Source organism: Coptis chinensis, chromosome 5 (assembly GCF_015680905.1).
Source record: "Coptis chinensis isolate HL-2020 chromosome 5, ASM1568090v1, whole genome shotgun sequence".
NCBI lineage: Eukaryota > Viridiplantae > Streptophyta > Magnoliopsida > Ranunculales > Ranunculaceae > Coptis > Coptis chinensis.
Genome location: NC_141460.1, coordinates 94,928,294 through 94,946,497, shown reverse-complemented (window position 1 = coordinate 94,946,497; position 18,204 = coordinate 94,928,294). Strand labels below are relative to the sequence as shown.

The 18,204-nt window shown below is 37.7% G+C and overlaps 3 protein-coding genes and 1 pseudogene across 4 annotated transcripts; 2 read left to right on the top strand and 2 right to left on the bottom strand.

The window, feature by feature from the left end:
• The first annotated feature begins 2,095 nt into the window (after positions 1–2,095).
• Positions 2,096–4,017, top strand: LOC147500385 (uncharacterized). The gene is made up of 3 exons (XM_086563639.1): positions 2,096–2,635; positions 2,677–3,348; positions 3,520–4,017. The coding sequence occupies exons 1-3, from the start codon at positions 2,096–2,098 to the stop codon at positions 4,015–4,017; spliced, it is 1,710 nt and encodes a 569-aa protein (XP_086419765.1).
• Positions 4,018–6,648: 2,631 nt separating this feature from the next.
• LOC147500384 (chalcone synthase 2) lies at positions 6,649–8,499 on the bottom strand. Its single transcript, XM_086562039.1, has 2 exons — positions 8,218–8,499; positions 6,649–7,927 (listed from the first exon to the last, which is right to left on the bottom strand). Exons 1-2 carry the CDS (start codon positions 8,393–8,395, stop codon positions 6,936–6,938), a joined length of 1,170 nt encoding a protein of 389 aa, XP_086418165.1. The 5' UTR covers positions 8,396–8,499; the 3' UTR covers positions 6,649–6,935.
• Positions 8,500–11,793: 3,294 nt separating this feature from the next.
• LOC147500383 (major pollen allergen Bet v 1-D/H-like) lies at positions 11,794–12,710 on the top strand. The gene is made up of 2 exons (XM_086559330.1): positions 11,794–12,065; positions 12,206–12,710. Exons 1-2 carry the CDS (start codon positions 11,882–11,884, stop codon positions 12,502–12,504), a joined length of 483 nt encoding a protein of 160 aa, XP_086415456.1. The 5' UTR covers positions 11,794–11,881; the 3' UTR covers positions 12,505–12,710.
• Positions 12,711–13,420: 710 nt separating this feature from the next.
• On the bottom strand, positions 13,421–16,748 carry LOC147500382 (chalcone synthase-like; annotated as a pseudogene). The gene is made up of 3 exons (XR_015196322.1): positions 16,602–16,748; positions 16,324–16,491; positions 13,421–14,785 (listed from the first exon to the last, which is right to left on the bottom strand). The product of XR_015196322.1 is annotated as a chalcone synthase-like (transcript).
• Between the last annotated feature and the right edge of the window lie 1,456 nt (positions 16,749–18,204).

Sequence of the window (18,204 nt, the reverse complement as noted above, 5' to 3'; positions counted from 1 at the left end):
AAGGCTGCAGCAGGATGGCAACCGATTCACGCAACTCATAAAGAACTCATAAGCAAATGAAAGAAGTGCAGCAACTGAAAATGAAACTAACACGGGGAAAAAAACTGATGGAAACAAAGGCACAACTTCTGCAGCAAAGATGTCAGTAAAAGAGGGTACCAAAGGTGGTTCCTTAACACATACCCACCCCTTTAAATGATAAATTTAGGCTGCTGGAATATACGAGGCTTCAACCAAGCGTTTAAGTAAGTGGAAGTTAAGGATTTGATTCGCAAATATGAACTAAGTCTTATGGGTTTGATTGAAACGAGGGTGAAGCAAAATAAGATGGATGGGGGGGGATTGTTAATAAATGTTGCTATCAATGGCAGAGTGTAAATAATTACTTGTTCAGCGAACTTGGGAGGATTTGGGTCTACTGGGATCCTACAAGGTGTACGGTGTCAAATGTGCAAGTAGATGAGCAATGCATTACCATGGAGGTAATTACTATCACTGGTAAGGAGTTCGTAGTTACAATCATATATGCCAGCACTGACAATATAAGGAGAAGAAGCTTGTGGAGCAAGATCATTGATCAATCATGTACCATTAAAAAGCCATGGATTCTGCTAAGAGACTATAACTCGATCTTGAACTCTCAAGAGAGAGTGGGAGGAACTGATGTGAGGCCCTTCCATTATTTCGTTGATTTGTTAAACTGTGTTATAAGTGCAAGTTTGGTTGATATAAAGTACAGAGGGAACTTTATGACTTGGTCTAATAGACAACAAGGAAATAGAATATGCAGTAAGTTGGATAGAGTTATGGGAAATGATGAATGGATTCGGGAGTTTGGTGATTATGAGGCTGAGTTTCAAAACCCAGGAGCAACATCAGATCACTCTGCCATGGTAGTGTATTCAGTCAAGTAGAGAAATCAGAAGCGAAAGGGGTTCAAGTTCTTTAACTTTTGGGTCAAGGAAGAGGGCTTTATGCAAGTTGTAGAAAAAGCATGGGCAGAGACAGTAGTGGGGAATGCGATGTATATCTTCATGAAGAAACTCAAACATGTGAAAGCAGCTCTGATAGACTGGAATAAAGAGAAGGTTGGAAATGTCAACACAAGGGTTGTGGAAACTAAGCGAGAACTGGATGTTCTGCAAACAACATTACAAACTGACCCACTCAATGCTAATATCATCAGATCGGAAAAAAGGGCTTTTGCACACTATGTCCAAGCAACAAAATCAGAAAAGAATTTTCATCGCCAGAAATCAAGAGATCAGACAATAGTGCTGGGAGACAATAACACAAGCTACTTTTTCAGAACTGTTCAAGCAAGGAGAGTAACGAATAGAATAACTTGCATAGCAGATAGGAATGGGAATTTGATTGATGATATTAATGAAATTGGAGCAGAATGTGCAAATTTCTATAAGGCCCTTTATGCTCCGGATTAGCTGCCATGCCTAGATTTTTCTGTGTTCAATGAATTGCCACCAAAGTCACACATATCGGATCAAATGAAAAGGTCACTCAGTGCTGATATCTCAAAAATGAAATCATACAGGCGCTATCGAACATATGCAGTGATAAAGCTCCGGAAAGCGATGAATATTCAGCTCTGTTCTACAAGGCAACTTGGAAAATCATTGGTGAGGACTTCATTAAAGCTATTAGAAATTTCTTTATATCTGGTAGGATGCTGCAAGAAGTTAACTCTACATGTATTACTTTAATACCAAAAAATGAAAGACCAACATCATTAGGAGATTACAGACACATTGCTTGTTGTGGTGTCATATATAAGTGTATTACAAAGATACTAACAAATAGGATGAAAGAGTTCATGCCTATTGTAGTTGCAGATGATCAATCAGCCTTCATTCCCAGAAGAAACATTCAGGATAACATTCTCTTATCACATGAACTTCTGCATAATTACCACAGAAAGGGAGGACCACCAATGCAAGATGTGCGACAAAAATTGACCTAAGGAAGCATATGACTCTCAGATGGGAAGCAGTTTTATTTTCTCTACAAAGAATTGGAGTACTAGCTAAATTCATTGCTTGGATCAAGCTATGCATTGAAACCTCCAATCTTCTCCATAATGATAAAAGGAGCTCCTTATGGCTATTTCAAGAGTAAGAGAGGTATCAGGCAGGGAGACCCCATGTCCCCATATCTATTTGTGCTAGTAATGGACTTGTTCCATGAACTAATGATGCAAAATGTGCGAGATGGATCATTCAAGCTTCACTACAGATGTCACAATCCGGTCATCACCCATCTATCTTTTGCGGACGATCTTATAGCATTCATGCATGGGGATATTGGAACAACAGGATCTTTGAGAAGTACTCTGGAGAACTTTAAGAAGTGTACTAGATTGGAAGTGAATATAGAAAAGAGCTCTTTTTTCTTTGCAGGTCTGGAGGACAATACATGTGAGGACATCCAAAGTATCATTCAGTTTTCGAAAGGCAATCTTCCTGTGAAGTATCTTGGACTGCCCCTTATAACAACAAGACTAACAACAACTGATTGTGCCCCTCTGCTGTCTAAAGTGGCTATCAGAATTCAGTCATGGAAAGGTAAATCATTATCTTATGTCAAAAGATTACAGCTGATTAAGGCAGTTTTGAATAATGTTAGCATGTATTGGGCATCATGTTTTATGCTTCCGAAAAGTATCATATCATTGAGAAGATCAATAGACTGTGTAGGAACTTTCTGTGGACTGGACCTGACTGTGTTACATCTCATGCTTTGATATCTTGGGAGAGGGTCTGTTACCCTTATGAAGAAGGTGGATTGGGAGTAAGAGACATAGCATCAGTTAATGAAGCAGCGAACCTAAGACATCTCTGGAATGTTGTTAGTAACAAGAAAACGCTATGGGTTCAATGGGTACAGAAAAATCTTATCAAGAGGAAGGATTTCTGGCATATGGCTGTACCAAGGAATTGTTCATGGAGTTGGAGGGGAATACTAAACAACAGGAAAGAAGGAAAGATGATTGTGGTGCATCAAATTGGTGATGGGCAAAATACAAGATTTTGGCTCGACCCTTGGCATCCAGCAGGAATTCTGAGGAAGTTTTTTCCACAAGTGTTACTTTACAACTCCACTTGTAATCTAAAATCGAAAGTTTCACAAGTCATAGAGAATGGCGAGCGGGTGATCCCACATAATATTAAGAGACACTTGGCTGACATAGTGTTGCAAATGGAGGAGGTTGTGGAAATAACAGGAGGAGAAGACAAGTTGATTTGGTCAGTTTCGATGCAAGGGAATTATAGCATGAAGGACACTTATCACCATGTCAGAAACACCAAAGAAAAACCAAAATGGAGTCAACTGGTATGGTACTCAAACAGGATCCTGAGACATTCTTTTATCAGTTGAATGGCTCTGCAAGGAGCATTAAAAACTCTCAGCAAACTCAGAGAATGGGGCAAGGTACACTCAGACATTTGTATTTTATGCTGGCGTGAGGTAGAAACTGAACAACACTTGTTTTTTGAGTGTTAGTACGGCCAATTCATATGGGTTGTGCTGTTACAAAGAATTGGATATAGCAGGGGAAGAGCAGCTACATGGAGGGAAGAGCTGAAGCGGATTATACAAACAACGAAAGGAAAGGGAGTTAAAAAAAATGCAATAAAATTAGTATGGAATGGCATGATCTATTGGATTTGGAGGGAGCGAAATAGCAGGATTTTCGAGAATAAACAGAGCACAGCAGAACAGGTCGTGACAATGATTTTTAATGATGCAAGGATTAAGTTGCAATCACTGAGAATCACTATGGAAGCGGGTAGTGAGATGCAATACATAAGCAGCGTCTGGAATATGAATATTGCAGAGAAGGTGCGAGTGGAGAAAAAGTGCAGATGGGAGCAAGGGGAAGAAGATAACACGCATGTCTTGAATACGAATGGGACACTTCAAGGAGATGTGGGAGGTTGGGCTGCAATGATTAGAACAAAGGGATCGAGAAGTGAATGCGGCAAGAAGAGGGAAGTCTGAGTATGGAACCATTGCTTTAATTGAACTGCAAGGCGTGGAGAAGGGACTGGAAATGGCAACAAGCCAAGGCATAAGGAGAATAGAAGCACGAACTGACTCCACAAATGTAATCTCATTCATGAAACCCAGGAGCACAGGAAAATACCCGTGGCAAGCAAGAAAGCTGATCACGAATATTACTCTTTTGATTGGGCATTTGGAAATGTTTACTATACAGCATGGGTATAGAGAAGCAAATAAATTAGCTGATGCCTTAGCCGATAATGTCCCAAATGTGTGTAATGTCGATATTATCCCTAGTTCATTTTCTGAGGACATTAGGAAAATTGTATACGAGGATGCTATAGGCATAGAATATGTGAGATTGTAACAAGCTTATGACGAGTATTGTTTCTTTTTTATGAAAAGGGGTAGGGGACCTCTCTAAAAACCTCGCTTACCTACCAAAAAAAAAATAATAAAAATTGTCCCAAACGATGTGGCCACATCGAGAAATCCACTGCCCAATGATTTGATGGGATCGTTCCAGAGCTAAAATTTCAGTAGCATCAATTTTTTTGTCTCGAACGATCTCACCACATCGGAGAATTCACTTCTAAACAACCTGACCATATTGTTCCAGAACTAAAATTCCAGCAACATCATTTTTTTAGTCGCAAACGATCTCCTCACATCGAGGGACTTCAGCACCAAACGATCTCACCACATCGATGGGCTTTAGTTCCAAACGATGTGACCATATCGAGAGACAGTAAGTCCAAACGACCCCATCACATCGTTCCAGAGATATACTTGAAAATTTTATACTTTTAAACAAATGAATTGATATTTGTGCAAATTTTCAAATAATTTTAGAAAATTCAAAATTATTATGATTTAAATATTTTTTATTTGAATATAGTTATTCTATGAAATATGTTCAAAATTTTGATTTGGATACGAATTTTTCGTACGAAAACACTTCTTCATAAACCCTAAACCCTAAATCTGGTGCAAGTAGTTTTTAATGATAAAATGGAAAATAACAAGTTTAGATTTTAAAAAAATAATATTAGATTAGATTTGCTTTGATTACAATTATTCTCAATCAATTTGTTTATGTAAACCCTAAGTTGGTCATACATGTATTTCGTGCCGATCCATCTCATAATTGACAAGTCCACATGCAAGACTTGTTATGATTTTAATTTTTCAAATAAAATTACGATTTTTTTATCTTGATTGGTTGTGTTGATATGTTATAAACTTATAAGACATATGTCAAAACCCTAAACGTACTGAGATATACACTGAGTTGATGTAATTTGGTCGATAATTCATCCGTTTTAATCGATTATTGTTCAATTAAGTATTGTTAATTGAATTTATAAAATTTTAATCAATTTCACAATTTGTAATGTTCAATTAGCGTAAACTGTGTTGAATACATATATCAAAACCCTAAACTTACTAAGATATACATTGAGTCGATGTAATTTGGTCAATAATTCATCAATTTTAATCGATTATATTGTTCAATTAAATATTGTTAATTGAATTTATAAAGTTTTAATCAATCTCACAATTTGTAATTTTTAATTAGCGTAAACTGTGTTGAATTTTGAGTCCATTAACCCAATATTAGGCACAAATAGATGAACACGGGAATTATTCTAGCGGTGTGGGTGGGTCGTTTGGAACAAAGGATAATCGATATGTCCAGGTCGTTTGTAACAAATGTTGATCAATATGGACATGTCATTTGAAACAAACCTGCTGGAATTTTGGCTCTAGAACGATATATCCAGGTCGTTTGGAACAGGGGCGGATGCAGGATTCAACAATAGGGGGGGCTACTAACACTAATTCTCACTACTCTTTTTTTTTTTTTTTTTTTTTGAACAGTTACCACCGTACTTTTGGGTTTTGAGCAAAGTAAGGGGCTACAGCCGGTCCCGTAACCAACTCATAGATCCATACAGGTTTGGAACTGACTTTCCCGATGAGGTGAGATTGTTTGAGACCAAAAAATTGATTCAGCTGGAATTTTGGCTCTGGAATAATCCCATCAGATCGTTTGGGAGTAAATTTCTCGATGTGGCCACATCGTTTGGGACAAAAACTTGGCAAAATTCATTTGGTTTTTTGGAACTTTAATATCCAAACAGGTCGGCAACTGGTTACATTGATTTAGTTGGGGGTGCCCAATACAAATTGTGATTTTTAGGTCAATGGCAATTTTATAATAAAATGTTTTTTTTTTGGGTCTGCCCAACACAAAATGGGAGGTGCCCATAGCGAAAATAGTGAAACGAGAAAACTTGACCAAAAAGTTGTCCCGCTATTATAATTGTGAGTATTTTGATTGTGAATTTAACAATTGCTGGGATGGAATGAAATGTGGTTTTACCAGCGCGTTGTGACCCAAATTGCAAAAAAAAATTGCTACGTGTCACATTAGAACCGATTTTTAATTAGCAGTGCGTTGATGATGCTCTAAGCGCCTTAGGAATTGAACAACATGAGTAACCCTTTAAGCAGAATCGAGCATTAAATTGAACCTGAGATAATGGAATAACAGCGCTAGTTCTACAAGATCTGGGTGCAAAGAAATTAAACAAAAACAATAGCCTTATTTCTGGCTATGAGTAGTTTAAGAAGATATAAGTTTATAACAATAGGGATGGTTACAATAGGAATTGAAAGTACCATTTGTCGAAATAAATGGATACATAGTTACATACAAAGGTCTCGCTCCCCACAATCATTTTTCTTCAAGCTTACATATTAGTAAAGAGTGTAACAAGTTTCAGTCCTTACAAAATCCACACATCTAAATGGAAATACAATCCTTCCCACCTATATATATATAATTGGTAATTTGGCAATCACCTTTAGAAAAAATTCAGAAACTAGAACAAGCCAGCTCTGAACCAATCTCATGTAAGTACACTATGGAGCACCACAGTCTCGACCGTTAGACCTGGACCAAATCCGAAGAGAACGCCCCATTCTAGTCCCTCCCCCGTAGTCTTGAATCCTTCTTGGACTGATTTCTTTCTCATCTCATCCATTATGAAAATTACACATGCGCTCGACATGTTACCATATTCACTCAACACTTGCCTGGTTGCACACAACTTTTTAGGTTCAAGGTTTAGTTTATCCTCGACCTGGTCTAGGATTGCTGGCCCACCAGGGTGAGCAATCCAAAACAGTGAGTTCCAATCGGAAATGCCTAGAGGTGCAAATGCCTCTTCAAGGCTCTTTTCAATATGCTTTGAAATGAGCCCAGGCACATCCTTCAGGAGGTGAAAAGTTAAACCCTCCTCTCTGAGGTGTCCATCAATAGCACCTTCGCTATTTGGGAGAAGGGTTTGGGCAGCTGACACCAACTCGAACAATGGTTTTTCGACTCCAATGATAGGGTCAGCTCCAATTATCATTGCGGCTGCACCATCACCAAAGAGTGCTTGGCCTACAAGACTATCAAGATGGCTGTCACTTGGGCCTCGGAAGGTAACAGCTGTGATCTCAGAGCAAACAACTAGTACGCGTGCACCTCTGTTGTTCTCAGCAAGGTCTTTTGCAAGGCGAAGAACCGTACCACCTGCAAAGCAACCTTGTTGGTACATCATGAAGCGCTTGACTGATGGGCGGAGGCCAAGGAGTTTGGTGAGCTGGTAGTCTGCTCCAGGCATGTCAACACCACTAGTGGTGCAAAAGACAAGGTGTGTAATCTTGGATTTTGGTTGTCCCCATTCCTTGATAGCCCTTGTTGCAGCTTCTTTGCCTAGTTTTGGCACCTCTACCACAACTATGTCTTGCCGAGCATCCAATGAGGGTGCTTGAAAAGCGCACAAATTAGGACTTTCCTTTAGAATGTCTTCCGTCAAGTACATGTAACGCCTCTTGATCATTGATTTTTCACCTGCAATTTACAACACAGTACCATGGAAAGAATTTTAATTAATTACCTAGTATTGTTAACTGAAATGTTAAATTAAACTATATAATCTGTATTAATACATCAAGCTTGCATGTACTGTTGGGAGGGTCTGCGCGTAAATTCTTTCATTTTTTTGCTATGCTTGGAATCAAGTTCACTTCCAAAATTGGAACCATGGATATGGTGTTTTAATTTAAAGGGCTGACTATACTATTCATGCAACTCAGCAACAATAAACAAGAACAAGAAAATACAGGCAAAAAGATTCTTACACATGCGCTTGAACTTCTCTTTAAGTTCTGTTTTGTGCTCACTCTTAGTGATCCTAAAGTAGTAATCAGCATAAGTACTTTGATCAACACAATTTGGTGGAGTAGCTGTTCCAATTGCCATCACTGTGGCTGGACCATCAGCTCTTTGAGCCCTACGGATTTCATCAATACTCACCATTTTTTCTCCGTTAATTGATAAAGCAGTGAGATTGATCTCAATGTTGTTTATACAAAGAAAGATAGAAACAAACAAAGATGAGTTGATGAATAGAGGCTGTGTACGTAGTGTGGTTTATATATATGAGAATTAAGGTGGTGGATGAAAATCACGTGTTGAACCAAACGGTAATGCGGTAATAGTCTCACATGTACGTACTTCACCCACTCGATGGCTGGTTGATAGTATGGTACCATATATATGTTTTGTAGCTCCCAATTCAAACTTGATAAATTGTATGTTGCTCATTGTGACACGCTTGGCTGTTGTTGTTGTTAATAAGCACATGAATATATGAAGGGTATGATGGATCTCTTTGAGAGGTGATGTCTATGGTTTTGTTTTGTACACGATTATGGTTTTGTACGCAAGTGTGGGTGGGCGGGTAACAAATGACGCAATTCATTTGTGCACCAAAAATGGATTTGTGAAAGCGCATTGCGCATGTCTTCAAAGAATGATGGAACTACGTGGCCCGTTAAGAACCTGACCTGATGATGACTAAAGCGTTTGGGCCAAGTTTCGTGTAAGCCAATCTTTATTCGATAACCCCTTTGGGCTGGTGATGATATCTTGGGGCTTATTTATCATAGAAGATTTGAAGCGAAAGAGTAAAAAGAAAGGGGTTGGGATTGATCATATTTGTTCAAAATTTGATCAAATTGAATGATTTGTAACTGGTGCGTTGATTGGATACTAGTATGGCGACCCGTGCTACGCAGCTGTTCTTGTGAAATAGTACTAATCATGCGAATTTGTTTGAAAAAATCATATGAGAGACTTGAAAAATCTTAATCCCGTGAATTTATACAATCCCAAATTATCGAAACTCAGGTGTTTATAAATATGTAGGGAGGTGTTACTAAAAAAATGAAAATAGGAAGATTAAACAGAGATTATGGCCCAAGGACAAAACCCAATAATAATTTTGCAATAAGTCTACTTTGATTTTTCATTTTGCCATAAGTCTTAAATTGGACCGACATCATCATTTTTTTTTTATAATTTCAGCTTAAGAACACATTTTCAATTTTAATTTTGCCATAAGTCCTATGTAAATTTAAATTTGCATATGAAAATATAAATTTACATAATTATTTTTTCATATGAAAATTTAAATTTAAATTTGCATTAGACTTATCGGGCGAAATTAAAATTGAACTGGACTTAAAGTGAAAATATTTGGGAAAATTGGGCTCTCAGCCCAATTACTTGAAGATTAAAAATACATTGTTCGAATCTATGTTGGCAATCTAATAGTGTAGAGATTGTTTCATCTAACATAATTGGACGTTTTTGTGGGGATCGGATTCGATAAATCATAAATGTAATGGGTTATGACTCTGGAGTCTGGACTTGGAAGTCAGAAATGGTCTACGACTATACGGTATTACCGCGGAGTAATTGGTTCTCTTGAGCACGACCATACTTGGCCCAAATAATTTTGGTGGGGCTGTAGAGTTTTGCTACTGAATTTGGGCTAAATTTAACCCCACACATCTTGGCCTTTTTTATTCAATAGAAAAAACAGGTTTCTGAATTATGCAAGAAATAACTGAAAAAGTAAGACAACGCACTTGAATCTAGGGTGGAACTTGGGTCGGATTAGTCAAAACCCGATGGGTTAAGACCCAATTTTTGTTGGTTTTGGGCTAACATTTCCATGGTCTGGGCTTGGTCTTATAAAATCAAAACCCGACTCAATTTTGGGTTAGGTTCAGGTTAGAATATCAAATAACCGAAAAACCCGAGCCTGTTTCTCAATATATATGTATTATATATTTCATTCCTTCTATTACGTTATATTGTTTCTTTATAAGGATTTATTCTTGTGAAAAATAAGGTTGAGAATATTAAGTTTAGAGAGAATAATTGAATCAATCATGTTAGTTTCTCTTTCAAATAATCAAATCCCTTTGATTTAGTTAGAATATTGAATTTCAGTGTTATTTATCTTTTAATTTATTTATTTAACAATGAAAATGTATTGAGTTCTTCACTGTTTAACATTGAAACCAGAGAAATTTGCCCAACCCGACTAATCTGAGTTGGGCTTGGATTGAAAATTTAAAGACCAACTAGGACTTGGTCCCGGACTTAGGTTGAAACATTTGAAACTCAGGTTTGGCTCGGATTAGGCTTCAACCTGACCCAACCCGCCCGAGTTCCACCCCTAGTTGAATCACTCAGCAGAACAGTCTCAATGCCTCAATGGTAAGGCAACGTTTTCTGTTTACTATTTCTGTGAGTGTTGCGTGGTAAGGAATTACATTCACGTTGAATGTTGCCTTCTTTGTGCTCCTTTTCTTTAAACTGTCTGATCAGATCGCTTCCTCTGTCAATCTGCCATTTGCTTTTAGGTGCTCACCACTCACCTTTATCACCCTCGATTGCAGGATTGTACTGTGATATGTGTTTACATTTTGCCGTAGCATGGCTAATTAAACATCTATTTGCGGAGTATATAGAAGCTCCTTCATTGCTTCAATCTCCGCGCACACATACCCTAACTAGCATCATCAGTATGCATGTTTTTCCATAAAGATCAAGTTGCTTACCAAGTGTGTTTGCTATCTTACTTGGCCCATATGGATCCCCTGTCCTCGATTTCCCTCGTCCACTGCCTACTAGTTGTTTGAGTTGGCAGATTCGTAGCTCGTTTCTAGAATAATACTGCATGGCACATACAGTTGTGGCCAAACATTCAAGCTGTTAGCTGGAAGCGAGATACGATAGATCTGATAACTTACAAAATATGGACTAAGAATTAGTCTGTAACTATTTTAGTAAGTGGATTTTAAATAACGGAATCGCATGAGATTACCTTAAATAATCAATTGTCAATTTGTCATGAGTCATGCATGTTTATAGTATATTAGTATATACGTACGCCATCATCGATCTAGTTGTAAAACTATTTAAAAAACTTGAATATGCTTATGCTTATTTATAAATTAAAAGATCATTTTGATTTCTGAAAAATGGAAGATCCGATGAATAATCTTATGAAACACCAGTCTAAGAATTTCTCTGTAATGCATATTGGATAGAAATAGGCATATATATATAAGTTATGTTAATGTAAACTACTGACCAAGTCATTCGACTGTGAAATCATTCAATTCGGAATATATAGCATATAGTATCAAAGCATGATTCCGATGATACCATACATGTGAAGCATGAAATAATATTATTTAATGAATATTCAACACTAGTTGCTTTGAAGTCCAGAGATCATGGATTATATTTATCGATCAAGAATGATCACAAAACTAATTATTTTGAACTTACAAAAAGTAATATTATAGCCCAAATTTCTCTATAAATAGGCACCATTCGTATCATCTCTACTCACTTGCAATTCGCAAACCAACTTAACTAAGCCATTTATTTCACCATTCCCATATTCATTCTCATTTAACTGTCCTCTAGCCAAAGAAACAAATGGCTCTCTCTGGCTTTACCGTGGAGTTCACATCCCCAGTTTCTGCAACCAAGTTGTTCAATGCTGGCATCATTGATGGACACAACTTAGGTCCTAAGCTCATGCCACAAGTTATAGAGAGTATCGCTATTCTTGAAGGGGATGGAGGAGTTGGAACCATCAAACAAGCTAACTTCACGGATGGTAAGCCAGAAACATTATACTATACTCTGTCACAAGCCATTTCATTAATAAGATTTTTACAATTGGCTCTTCATGAGCATTTTGAATTGGTATCGAATAACATTGATTAATGCGAACTGATCTTGAGTTCAATTTTGCAGTTGTGCCCTTCAAATATACTAAGGAGCGCGTTGACATCCTAGACAAAGAGAATTTGGAATACAAATCTACATTGATAGAAGGTGGTCAACTTGGCAAGAAAGTGGAATGGGCCAGCAACCACATTACGGTGGAGTCTGCTAGCGATGGAGGATGTGTGTACAAGGTGTCTTCCGAGTACAAGACCCTTCCTGGGGTCGAAATCACTGATGAAGAAATTCAGTTCGCCAAGAACGGAATTGCTGGAATGTTCAAGGCTGTTGAATCCTTTGTCCTTGCAAATCCTGATGCTTATGCTTAGATCCAACTTCGTCCACAGTTGCTCACTATAATGATGCTGCATATGACATGAGGAAGTGTGGCTGGTGGAAATGAATGCAGCATGCTGTTATGGTTGTTTTGTTTTCCTTTTTATCCTTTTCTTCTTCTTTTCCATTCGGCAAAATTCTTGTGTGAATTTGTAATTTAATAAGACTGCTCCGTTTAATTAAAACTGTGAATGCCATCCGAACTGGAAGCAAAAATCCTATGGATATGATGCGGTAATTTCTGTTGTGCGCGTTTAAGATGGAATAATGAAGCTAAAACACTGCTGCCTCTACTAGTAAACTTAAAAGTTAAAGTGGATTAATCATCTTTAGCATGATTTTGGAGTTAAATTACCAGGTAGTGAACCACAGTTTAATCTTTTGTTTGTACCGAGTAGAGAGAAAGGATTATTGTCCGCGATATGTTTATTGATTCAAACTTCTCTAAGCTCACTGCACAGTACACACTTTTTCCTAGTTAGCTTGATTATTTCTTTCTGGTGCTGACGAAAATCTCAAATTAAACACAAACACCTTGTGCTTACAATCTTGCACATTAAACCGTGGAATTTACACATTCCGTTTCTCTTATAGCACTTCCTTACATGGCCAAATCTGGAATTTGATGAGCCACATATATATATATATATATATATATATGCACATTTTATTATGTACTGTAGTTCTGCATACGGCCAAACTTACAAAAATATGCACAAATAATATTACAAATATGGCTATTTATATATGGCTAAATCTACCCTCTAGTTCTGCCATACGCACGGCCTGGGCCACTCATGCCAAAAATGTGTATTGGACGGCAAATAATCCAACAGCCCATATTACTTTGCGCATCGATAATACTGAAGACCAGCTCTTTATATATTATGAAGACGAAATACCTATCCAGCACTCAAGTTATTGATTACTATTGACTCGCATATCGGCATATGTATAAGTACTTTTGTACTGGACGTATGATGAAGTCCTTAACTCGACTAATGATATAGTCCTTAAAAATGAGAGGAAGTGATATAATTGAGTATTGACGCACTCACTGCACGCAGCTGTGGAGCACCAAAGTCTCAACTGTAATGCCAGGTCCAAACCCAATGAGCGCACCCCATTCTAGTCCCTCCCCTGCAGTTTTGTGTCTCTCTTCTGCTGATTTCTTCCTTATTTAATCAATTACAAATAGTACAGTTGCGCTTGACATATTGCCATAATCATGCATAACTTGTCGGCTTGCCGTTAATTTTCCAGGTTTAAGGTTTAACTTATCCTTGACCTGTTCTACAACTGCACGCCCACCGGGATGAACCATCCAAAATAACGAGTTCCAATCAGAAATGCCCAGAGGCCCAAATGCCTCTTCAACGCTCTTCTTGATATTATCTCCAGTCATCTCCGGCACTGTATCTTTTTGGAGGTAAAGAGTCATGCCCTCTTCTTCTCTCATGTGTCCAAGAATAGCATCATTGCTAGCTGGGAGAATGGTTTGGGAAGCTGAGACAAGCTCGGATAATGGATGTTCGATGCCACTAATAGGGTCTGCTCCAACTATATATGACCCCTGCTGCACCATCCACTAGAATTGCTTGCCCTACAAGACTATCCATACGGGTATGCTCACTTGGACATGTAAAGTTAGATATTGAAGTGATTTCAGAGGAAAGTGCATAAAACATGAATCGCTTGACAGTTGGCTCAAGGCCAAGTAGTTTTGTAAGCTGGTAATCTTCCCCGGGCATGTCAACACCATTTAAGTTGCAAAAGACAACGTGAGTGATCTTGGATTTTGGCTGTCCCCATTCCTCGATAACCTTAGCTGCAGCTTCTTGGCCTAGTTTTGGTATCTCATCCACGACCAACTTTTGACTAGCATTCAATGAAGGTGCATTGTAAACACACATACTAGGGTTCTTCCCGAGCATGGCTCCTCTGAAGCAACCTTGTGCATAAAACATGAATCGCTTGACAGTTGGCTCAAGGCCAAGTAGTTTTGTAAGCTGGTAATCTCCCCCGGGTATGTCAACACCATTTAAGCTGCAAAAGACAACGTGAGTGATCTTGGATTTTGGCTGTCCCCATTCCTCGATAGCCTTAGCTGCAGCTTCTTTGCCTAGTTTTGGTATCTCGTCCACAACCAACTTTTGACTAGCATTCAATGAAGGTGCATTGTAAACACACATACTAGGGTTCTTCCCGAGAATGTCTTCATTCATGTACATGTAACGCTTCTTGATTAGTGAACCTTTACCTGCAATTAGCAAACTAGTAAGAATCTTCAGTACTAAATTTTCCTCAATTCAACCTTCTTAAATTAGGGATTTTCAATTTTTTTACTTTTCTAAGTTCTAATGTTAACCAAACACGTTTAGTAACTCAAATCTCAACATCTGTATTCAAATATCTATATATAATACCACCTCCTCTTGATACATGGTCAAAAATATTTCCAAGACCACCTCTTCGGCTGCTATTAATGCTCAACCAACGCTGTTCTCAATGACTTTCACAGTGAAACGGAACTTAAGAACTGAATTGCAATCATTGAAACAGTGGTGGAGCTACATGGAGTGGCTCCCTCCCCCTGAACTTATGACAAAAAAAACATAATAGTACTAACATAACAACATCATGACCATTTCAACCCTGCTGCATTATTACTAACATGATGACATTGCAAATTAAGACAGTATGCTAACCAAATAATCTCTTAAAAAAATAGTCAGACCCAACTGTTTTGCACTAGGCCCCTCCTGGATAAATTTCCTGGCTCCACCAAAAAGAGTTTATAGCTAAAGATCGTTTTTACAAAAGTGGTCCTGAGTCCTGACCAACAAAAGCTCCAGTGTGTATTTAAAAATGTAATCAACAACCCTTTGATTTTGCTTTGTAAACCAACAAATAGTGTAGATAACATATAATTTAATTATGATTGTTCATAGACAAAAAGAACATTGAATGATCAAAATATATGAACTACTTGGCTTTCGTGTGAAATTTGACTATCATATAAGCTTTTGAATGATGTGTGGTTAAACAGGTTATAACGTATATAATACATAGTATTGCAATAGGGCTCGAAAATGAGACCCCTAGCAACGTCAATGAAAGACAAAACTGATAAACAAAATCCTAAGATACTAAAATATATACACACAAGCTGACAGGAAGAGATAGAACCTTCTAACCTATAATTCCTTAATCTTAGATCCATCTTTAGACGAAGACTTCGAACCTTGAGTACCCAACTTACTTTGATACTCCTCAAATAGTCTAGGTTCCTCGTCACGAAACTTGATAACATACTTTGATAACATACATTGTTGTACAGTAGTAACATATTGAAGAACCGGTCTCCTAACCAAGTAATATAAACTTAAAATTATACTTACACCAGTCCTTGGATCCAACTTGAAAATATGTCAGTACTCACTTTAATGTTGAATTACCTCATCATGATACATGATAAAAAAATATCACCAAGACAACATCTTCGGCTCCTATTAATGCTCGACCAATGCAGTTCACAATAACTTTCACAGTGAAACAGAACTGAAGAAATGAATTGTAATCACTGAAGTGAAGTGATCCTACAATACAGGTCAATATATTGTTTACAGGTCATCAGGCAATACATCTAACTCTAGTGACAACTAGACACTACAACTAACTCTAATGCCATCTATTACAACTGGAAAAATCAACTGCTTCAGCAGTTACAACTATGTTATGTTTGTTACAAAGAGGCACATATTTGATTCCAGTAGAAAATTGGGATTAGATACTAGGGAGAATGCACTTACATTATCACACCAGATTGATGAAGGGGCTTTGAGGAAAACATGTAAACTCTTTTTAACTGCATTATGATGTAGAGTGGTAGGAGAGACCACCTACTGAAAACCTTAATTTACAGCATCAGAGAGATCATCTGGCCTTTTCCATGTACGGTATTGCAATATACCAACAAGCTGACAGACAAAACACAGAATGGTAAACTTAAAAGACATACTTAGAGGTGATTAAATTATAAAACTTACATTTAGACCAAGATCCACATAGTTAAACAGCGAGGGCGTACTTTTAGAAAAATGAGACAAGAACACCTCTGACAAGTCGATGAGCCTCCATTGGCAAAGCTAAGGAAATTGCAGTCTCGTAGAAACCACGTGTTTATGTAACCAACCAGTTACCATTGACCTGAACAATTACCTATATTACATTCTACAATTTCACATTCTTAGATCCATCCTTGGAAGAAATATTTGAACCTTGAGTACCCAACTTAATTTGGTACTCCTCAAAGAGTTTGGGTTCCTTGTGCTGAAACTTGATCACATACTTTGCCAAAAACACATCTTCTGCTTCTCTTAATGCCCGACCTATACCATTATAATGTATTAGACCCTTTGAGATCAGCATTTGAAGAACATAACATCTTGGAAAGACTCTCTTTTCCAAGCTTAAATTAATAGCACCGTGTGTTCTTGGCAATGTCATCTCTAGTCCAATTCAAGTTATTCATGAAGAAATTCACTGCTAAATTCATCTTCTTCACTGAAACCGCCATTACGAAGGGGTTCTTCTTGAACATGGAAAGAACCTCATCTTCTGACCAACCAAAACTCTTATAAGCCTCCAATTTCGAGTCCCATATAGACTTCTTCATCGCCACAAGCACATGTAATCCACTAACGAATACATTACTTGAAGGACTAAACCCCATGTTCTTGAGTTCTAATATAATTGTGTTAAGCTTGTTGGGTGAAAGAAATAGAGCTCGAGGGTTCTTGATAATCAATTTTGAGATCAAAGATTTCGGCATACCATGATCTTGCAGGAGGGCTACGTTTTCTCCCATTCTGTCCTTTAAATTAGTGAACCACTTTAACCGTTGAAGAATAATGGCGATGCCATCATCTGTCGGGGCAAGGCTTCTAAGGAAATTGATGGAAGGGATGATAGAATTCTCTAAGCTTCTTCTCAAGAAATATACGTCCTTGGAGAGTAGTTTACCAAGATTGGGTCCTGAAATGCCAATGCTTTTGAAATATTCAAGCTTAGGCTTCAAGGTTTTCTCGGGAGAGGCTAGGAGAAATTGAGTGTGGTAAGCGATGACTTTTGAAATGTGGCTATCAGTGAAACCGTAGGATTTGAAGAGAGAGATAACTGAGTCAGGTTTAGCTGTTTTGGATTCGTTGAGAACAAATTTTTTGGAAGCTTTGAGAGCTGATTCTGGGGATAACCCACACGAGTTGATGAGGTACTCTTCTGTGAAATTCAGTCTTGAGACGATACTAGAAATGAATCTAGTCAGTTGGGTTGTTGTTATCAGGGTGGGTCTTAAATCTAAAACAACATTCGTAGTGTTAATTCTACTATCAAGTACAACTAAACGTTGCAACATTTTAACAGAACTGATTAAATGTAAAGAGTAGTTTAGTTTTTTTTGTAGAAACTTACCCAATGTGGAGAAAGTGAAATGATCAAGGTCGACCTCTAATCTTCTTCGGTTCCTTCACTCATAATTTCTATCAAGTAAAAACCCTAAACCCCAGCCGAAATATCTTGATATTTTTAAATATCGGCACCAGGATCTAAATGGAAACTTTTGGATTTTTTTTTTTTTTTCGTAATTAGTATTAGAATTTACAAAATATTGCCTTGAAAAATAGAACAAAAAA

Coding starts and splice junctions, on each gene's coding strand:
- LOC147500384 (XM_086562039.1), bottom strand. CDS start 8,395: ATGGTGAGTATTGATGAAATCCGTAGGGCTCAAAGAGCTGATGGTCCA. Junction 7,928..8,217: donor AGAGAAGTTCAAGCGCATGT/GTAAGAATCTTT, acceptor TGTAAATTGCAG/GTGAAAAATCAATGATCAAG.
- LOC147500383 (XM_086559330.1), top strand. CDS start 11,882: ATGGCTCTCTCTGGCTTTACCGTGGAGTTCACATCCCCAGTTTCTGCA. Junction 12,066..12,205: donor ACAAGCTAACTTCACGGATG/GTAAGCCAGAAA, acceptor TCAATTTTGCAG/TTGTGCCCTTCAAATATACT.
- LOC147500385 (XM_086563639.1), top strand. CDS start 2,096: ATGATAAAAGGAGCTCCTTATGGCTATTTCAAGAGTAAGAGAGGTATC. Junction 2,636..2,676: donor TTAAGGCAGTTTTGAATAAT/GTTAGCATGTAT, acceptor GCTTCCGAAAAG/TATCATATCATTGAGAAGAT. Junction 3,349..3,519: donor AACCAAAATGGAGTCAACTG/GTATGGTACTCA, acceptor TTTGAGTGTTAG/TACGGCCAATTCATATGGGT.